Raw genomic sequence first — 8,166 nt, 5'->3', positions numbered from 1 at the left:
ACGCTAAAAATGCTAAATGGGTGCATCATCATTTAACTGAACCAATTTTTGGTCGGGGTTGATTTTTGACCAAGGGTCCCTTGCAATGACATAGTTCGTTTACGTTCGCAACGTTTTGTAGTGCCAACGTAGCGATTCTATTTTTATCCTGATATTGCGTGACTCCTTTCAAGACTGTGTTTCGCGGTACTTTTAGTAAAATCATTGTTTTGAATCCTGAAAACCAATAAAGTCAACACTAGAAGACATTGACTTAACTCAAGACAGTTAACAAATGAAGATTTTCTCAATTAAAGTCGATCTGCACGCACGAGACGCACGATTCTCCAAAATTTCTCAAGATTACCCAAACCGCCTTTCGCGTTTTAGTTTTGAAGAAGGCTGGGCTCTAGGGATGCTGATGGACCAAGGTGTGTTTCGATTTATAAAAATGGCGGAGCATTTTATAAATCAGTAACGAGGATCTCTAAGCCGTAAAGCAACCATTTCTTCAATCACTGACCCTGATTCGCGGACTAAGCGCCAAGGTAATCTTCTCTTCTTCGATTTACTTTGTTTCTGAGGGTCCGAACTGTTTAAGCGAGCTATTTGTGCGCAGCATCGCGTTGCATACGCTGACTTATCTTTTTGTAGAATCGTTTAACTTTCATGTAAAACTGTGTTTATTTACGTTTTGACGGAACTTTGCTGTCATGCCCTTATGTAAATCTTCTGCTAACATGCAGTCTAGTTATTTGAGACAGTTATTCCCGTCTTCTCTGTAGTTGTCTCGATTCAAAGCGGACTCGTTTGACCTGCATTCAGCGCGCAACTTGTATCTTAGACGTCTGTAGCGGCTTGTGACATTGTTTCAATTTTATGTACATCGTTAATAATGCATTTCCTTTCCTTTGAGAATATTTTCATGTCTAAATCAGTGTTCTTACAGGATAATGCATTATTTTTAACTATATCACCGTGTACTTTAACCTGAATAACTTTCAGGTTTCACGATTGAATCATCAAATGCAACTCAAACGTTCTCGGATATTAGGTGATACGGGTGGATTCTTATCATACCTTTGTAGTGACCAGATAAAGCCTTCGTTTTTCTTTTTAAAAAGGCAAAAAATGTCTCGTAATTGTTTTCTCTGAGACTTTTGCTTCTGCTGAAACAAACGAAATAACTTTGTTATTCCGGAGATAGTGTTGAGAGGATTGAAATAATTCCCTCAGTTTACAGTTTGATAGCAGTGATTCAAATGTCACCCTACATGCTATTCTGTAGGTGCCGTGAAATTTCATATTGTGGCAAAGTTCTTTTATGATATTCTGTAAGGTTAGTTCATACTCACAACAGCTGTAAACCAAAACAAGCTACCAGATTTGAATATATGGCCCACTGACCCACTGTACTCCCTTTGTCTTTTTGTTTTTGTATGCGGGATCCGCAATTCAAATCAGTTGTGCTGTCTTGCTTCTTTTTCTCCATCCGTTTCCCTCAAGACCTTTATCCCTTAGATCTTTCCATTGACCTCTGTCTCAGCCTTCCTGTCCTTCTGGGTCCTTCCACTTCCATTTCCATTACTCCTATATCACACTGCTCTTGTCTGTCCTCTTAACCTGGCCATACCATGGCAATCGTCTCTCCTGGATCATCTTCAGTATCTGCATGAGTTTAAACGTTCCTCTGAGTTGTGGATGTTATCCACCTTAGTGTCTCCACATAGCCATCTGAGCATTTTTTTAAAAATTTCTATCACTGCATGTGTTTGTTCCTGTGCTGTCTTGATTGCTCTATCACCATAATATTAATTTAGGAAGGGTAGTGTAATGTTGTTATAAATGCAAGTATTGTTTTGCTTAATGTTCAAGGAACGTATCAAATTTGCTGAAAACATTATGTGCATTCTTCACTGGCATTTAGTGAAGTGATTGTGTGAACTTGCTGTGGCATCATCATCTTGCGAGTTGCACATTCTGTATTGCATTGGAGGGGTTAAAACAAAAGCAGTAGCACATCTTGCATTGCACAGAATGGCAATTAATACAATTTATCAGGACGGAGGAGTACCATGGTACATGTACATGAGAACAGACAAGATTGTACGCTAAAATAATGTGTCACTGGACAAGGAATGTCAATGGTTCACATTTGAATGTGCAGGCAGAATGTGGAGAGGAGGCAGTGCAGCCCAGCCCAGTGGTTAGGGCGCTTGTCTTGTGATCTGGGGATCCCAGGTTCAAGGCATGTTCTGACAACTCCTGGACTTTGTTCCAGGCAGGCCCTGGTTCAATTTCATGGCTGCACTTGTAAATAGCCAACTGGTTTGCCTCTGGCCAGTTGGGATTCTTATGCTTATGCTCGGAGATATTAGCTACTAGCTACTCTAAAAATCCAAGGGTAAATAATGATACTAACTTGCTTTTTAGTTAATTTCTAAATAAAACTGCAGAGGTTTCAATAAGTACATACAGCCATCAAAAAGCGTTGACTAGGTCGGCTACTTTTTTCCCTAAATTGACGTAATTAAAGACCAAAGACTAAAATAATTCATTTTGACAATGACAACAGTCCGTTAATCTACTCAGACTGACAAACCAGTCGCCAGCTTCTTCAAATTTTATTGAAATCCCTGAAACAGAGTACTGTAGAAAAAGTTACATGTATGTAGTGTGTCATAATCTAGGGAAAAACCCAAAAGGATAAAGAAAAGCCTGTTTATTACTCTGTTGCTCCATTATGCCTGAAACGTTCCATTCCAAGGAGTATGGTCAGTAACATTTAAATCAGAACTTCCCTTTCCTGGAAGCAGGCTTATGGCAGCACCTTCACCACTTCGTTACAGGGAAGAATTTCCCATTCTTGGAGAAGGACGGTCCCCATGTCTTCCAATGTAGCCCTACCCTGTAGGTTATTTATTATAAATTATATCTGGCACTTGACATCTCATTTTTCGCCAGGTCTTGCTTTTCTGACGTCCCCCCAGAAGAAAACAATTAAATTATTATTTAATAATTTAATTAAAGTCGTTTTTTTTGCAATAGACCAAATCGGCTAACTCAATGTTGTACCCAATTCCAACCCTTTGGGAATAAAATGTTAAACAGTTCCAGGTATTTCCATATCATTTAAAGTAATGTGAATGCTTCATTATAATGCAAATACAATACACCAAGAATCTTAACCCCAAGAGATTTGAATTGGGTACAACACCTGACGTTTCACTGGGTGTGGTAGTTTGCAACATATTGATTTTTGTGTTCATTTTTCTTTGTTTTTAAGTGTGGTCCTTTTTTTTTTCAGGCTTAACTTTCGTGGCAACATGGGGAAGTTATTATCCAAAATTTTTGGTAACAAAGAAATGAGAATTCTGATGTTGGGTCTGGATGCTGCAGGAAAAACTAGTATCTTTTTTATAGTAATTATTATAATTATAATTATAGACAGCTTGGGAGCCCTGATTAACCCTTTTCCTCCTGAATTGGCCACCTATGGATTTTGCACTGTCTAATGCCAGATGATGAAATTAATTTCTAGTTTCTAAAGAAACTGCGGTGCTGTGTCGGTGGGAGAATGAAACATGAAAATTTGTTTTTATCAAACTAGTTGATCAAGATTGAATTACCACCGTGAAAGATTTGGAAGGCTGACGTTTTGAGCGTTAGCACTTCGTCAGAGTGAATAGAGGAATTGGGTTGGTGTTGTTGGTTTTTATTGGGTATGGAGGAGCTTTTCCATTGGTGGTAATATGATGACATGTATTTGTGAATAAATTAATGGAATGAGAGGCGTTCATTGATTTCACAAACACCTACAAAATGTAGAAAAAAAAAAACAGAGATGCGTCAAAACCAGACTGAGTTTGCACCATTTTAATCTTCCTAATCACTCCCACCATGACATGACAATTTGTAGCCTATCCTTACACCACAAGAACACAAAAAGCTGCAAAGATCTTGAGTAAAAATTCATCTTTCAACTACATTGTAGGTACACTCTATCCTCACAGAATCAATGAACACCTCTTATTCCATTAATTTATTCACAAATTCATGTCACCACATTTCCAAAATTAATTTTCAAAACTTTTAATGCCAGACAAGTTTACTCGTCATTGGGGAAAACCCAATCAGTATAAGCTACAACACTCTTAAACGTATTGTTCTTAACTTGACATCAGCAATTTTATACAAACTGAAACTTGGCCAATCAGTCACAACTATACCAACAGTAGGTTTTAATGTGGAGACTGTTTCATACAAAAATGTCAAATTCAATGTCTGGGTAAGCTTCTTTTGTATATCTTTGTATTTCTAGTGAATGTGCTCCTATGATAAGTGTAGAATTTAATTATAATAATTCAAGTGAGTTTTCGCACCATACCAGCATCATCCATATATTTTCCCTTGTCATTGGGTTATTTAGTTTTGTGCTCCTGCTTACTTGAATTGAGGAGCCTTGGGAATTTAACCAGAACTATGTATGAAGTGTTTGGTCATCCCTGGTTTTCCCAGCAATTCAAGGACAAGCGCAAGCGTAAACGCAAGCACAAGAGACTGTGTCAATTGAAAACAAACCATAACGCCATAGCGAGATTTTCAAGCCATTAGCCTTTTTTTCGTCAAAATCTTGACGGTACACCATGGTGATCCATTGTCAGTAAATTAATTACAGTTTACTGAAATTATTCAGCAATGAACAGATCACCATGGTGTACCGTTGCAAATAAGCGTAAGAAAGGCGCTTACACTTAGTAACTAGTTATAGCTGTCGCTAAAGTGCCAACGAGCCAAGCTTGCGTGATCTGGCGGCTGCAAACATCACGCGGCGTACTCGTGCGGCACTCTCATTGGTTATCGCTACGGTCAATATTTGATCGCTTTGGTCTACATTACAGCTTTTGGTCTACATTACAATTAAATTTGAAGCGCTTCTGAGATTTCGTCCGCCTAAAAATCTTCTCGCGGCTCTATAAGCTGCCGCCTCGCCAGGCCTTCTGTCTTCAGAAGGCCTGACTCGTTGGCAATTACTACAATAGTTTTGTATGATTAAACTTCCTTTTTTTTCAAAACACAATGCCAAAAGTAATTAAGAAAAAAGTATGGTGATCCGTCAACGGTACACCACAATCACGTAGAAGAAGTCAAATTCTTCCAAATATACATGGATTTAAAAAGAAAATTGCTGTAAAATGTGAAACGGAAAAATATATAAATATACATAGCAAAAAAAAACAAAGGATTTCTTTGAAGCTAAATGGATAGTGTTGCCTCTCGTAAATGCTTAATTATTTAAAGTTTTAATATGCATTCACTTTCCATATGTGACGTATGTAACACTAATCAATATGTTATTTACATTATATTTTGTTAGCATTTAGTTCTAGTTTGTTAGCATTTAGTTCTAGTAATATTAGTAATAATATTAGTTGTAGTTGAATTATTAGTGTTAATTAGTTGTGTTGTATTATATTATTAGTATTAGTAATATTAGTTGTAATATTATAAATATAATAATATTATGTAGGTGGGTAACTACAGTACATTTATTATATGGCTTGTGTTTGTAGCCGATATAACGCACGATCTGATTGGCTAATTGTGACTGAATTGTAGGGCATTATTCTCCTGTAATCCTCATGGGATTTATTACGGGACGATTACGAGCTTGCAAAAACAAAGCAAAAGATAATTTAAAAGCCATATAATAAACTACTTACTAACCGAACTAGCTCGAGCCGTACTGGGGAATATTGGCCCTCGCTCGTTTTTGTACGGACCGAGCGCACTGCCATGACCTCGGGCCAATATTCCCCAGTACGGCCCTCAGGCTCGGTTAGTAAGAAGTTAGTAATTTGCTGTATTAATATCATTTTTTTTTTTAATATTAAAATAAAAAATATAAAAAATAAAAAACCATCACAATCGTGTGCAACCAAAACCAGGCGTAGAGTTTAGAACTGAGGATAGACTAGTTCAGGAAAACAAACACTCGCAACATTGAAGGGAGGGAGAAGGAGGTGGGGGTATTTTATTAATAGCTTTGATGTGCCTCACTTGCTGTGCTAGTGAAGTGTTACAGCTATTTATAAATGACCAAAGTTGTAGCTTAGCAACAGTCGGTTGCATACAAAATCACACTACTACTAAAACAATACGTTTCTTTTTCCATTTACTAATTAAGATATGTCTGTCTTTGTAACCTTATTGGTCAATTTATTTCAGGACGTTGGTGGACAAGATAAGATTAGGCCATTATGGCGTCACTATTACAATGGGACCCAGGGCTTAATATTTGTGGTGGATTGTGCTGATCTCGACCGTATCGATGAAGCAAGAACAGAACTTCACCGAATAGTTAATGATAGAGAGATGAAAGATGCCCTTATTTTGATATTTGCTAACAAACAAGATTTACCTAATGGTGAGTGTTGATAGAAACTCTTGTAAAACAGCTATTAATAGTGCAACAGACTTAACTCATTAGAGTGTAATGAGAAGTGCTAGTTTTGTACTCCATATGAACCATGTGAGCGTTAGCCCTACTAATGGAAATGGCCGCACACAAGGACAGAGAAAAACTCTGACCAGTGTGGGAATTGAACCCACGACCTTTGGGTTAGATCACCGTTGCTCTACCGTTATCGTTTCAAGCGAAGAGAACGTCATCTTCAGAGTCATTGGCTTGAATAATATCACATAACAAAGCTTGGAACAGTGGAAATCCAATAATTACACACCCTAAATTAATTTGATATTGTTGATTGATAATAAAATAATTTTACCTCTTAACCAAGTATTCTTCTTCAAACATGAAAACTTTACCCCAGTCCCTGACAATTGCACAATAGCTTGATTTAGCAACAGAAAGGGAGCGTCAGTTGACGAAAGGAGAGCCTGCCGAATAGTTGGGAGTCTACTCGCCATCGTCATTCCCGTTCTGTTGGTAAATCAGGATATTGTGAAGGGACTGGGGTAAAGTAAAGAATTGTCGTCAGTTAATTCGTGTTTGAAAAAGAAGACCGTTGTGTACGCAGTCAATTCGCTTGTTGACGTCAATTTGTCACATCATATCTTTCACAATTCCGCTTCGGAATCTGTAATCACCTTTGGAAAAAAACATTTCGACAAGTCTCAATAAATGAAGAGACGACTACTCTAGAGGGAAAGGCACAGAATTCGAGCACGTTTTCTGGTGTTATTGATCCGGTCCGAGTTTTGTCAATCTGATCCGATCCAATCCGGTTTGATCTGATCCTGGTTTTGCTAACGGCCATTTTAAGGACAGTGCCTACTATTGTTATTGCGCATACGTTTTGCGCATCTTGAGATACTCGGATTTCCTATTGGTGATGCTTACTAATACTGGGATATTTTTGCGTGGTTTAAAACTATCGGGAGAAAGTAGATCTTAGTAAGTACTCTTGGTATCCAAAAAGAAAATTGGGGGTAACCAAGCATTTTTGAGAGATAATTAAGTTTCAATTTGAGAAGGAACGCCATACATAGCTTTGTATTTTAAAGCTTTTTTACAAATATTATTCATGAATTATCTTTGAAAAATGCGTGGTTACCCCCAATTTTCTTTTTGGATTTTAAGAACACTTGTTAAGATCTACATTTCCTGCATAATCACACACCAGGGCAAAAATATTGTGAATTAGTAGGCACCGTCCTTACTGACACTGTTTCCCCATTGTTTCACAAATTTGATATTTGCCAATTGTAAGGGCATGGTATTAGTTTTACTATCTTCTGCCGTTTTCTCTTTTGGTTTAAACTCTGTTCATAAAATGAAGATGAAATTAAAAAAAAGAAACAGTGTAAATTAATGTCCACATTGCTCAAGGTCAGCAAGGCTTTTAGAGTACATTTGCAAGAAAGCAATTTTTTGTTACCAGATTCAGGTACAGTATATTATTAGGCAATGTCCACTTTGTGTCAAAAAAGATAGATTACCTTTGTTCATTAAGATTAATTTTAACAGCAGAGGTCGATGCGTGCGCGCTGCACCATTGGTAACAACATATGGTAACATATCTGTGCGACGGGAAAATGTGCTTTTTGTCACTGTATGACCGTAGCACAAGGCCCATCCCTCCATGTATGCCAATGTGAAGCTGTGGTGCAAACCCGTGTTTTTTGGTGGGAACATCTTTGATATTGAACATCCATGTTATGGTT

General features: G+C 37.6%; 1 protein-coding gene across 1 annotated transcript in view; it reads left to right on the top strand.

The window, feature by feature from the left end:
• Window positions 1–373: 373 nt before the first annotated feature.
• The window catches only part of LOC138003236 (ADP-ribosylation factor 6-like), a 9,304-nt gene continuing 1,511 nt past the window's right edge, over window positions 374–8,166 (top strand). Inside the window, exons 1-4 of the mRNA XM_068849196.1 lie at window positions 374–527; window positions 3,287–3,387; window positions 4,164–4,267; window positions 6,208–6,406. Coding sequence (XP_068705297.1) covers window positions 3,306–3,387; window positions 4,164–4,267; window positions 6,208–6,406 — 385 coding nt within the window. The 5' untranslated portion in view covers window positions 374–527; window positions 3,287–3,305. The remainder of the gene's footprint in view (window positions 528–3,286; window positions 3,388–4,163; window positions 4,268–6,207; window positions 6,407–8,166) is intronic.

Source organism: Montipora foliosa, chromosome 1 (assembly GCF_036669935.1).
Source record: "Montipora foliosa isolate CH-2021 chromosome 1, ASM3666993v2, whole genome shotgun sequence".
Classification (NCBI taxonomy): domain Eukaryota; kingdom Metazoa; phylum Cnidaria; class Anthozoa; order Scleractinia; family Acroporidae; genus Montipora; species Montipora foliosa.
Note: the sequence above shows the minus strand (reverse complement) of the source record. Positions and strands in the feature narration are given on the sequence as shown.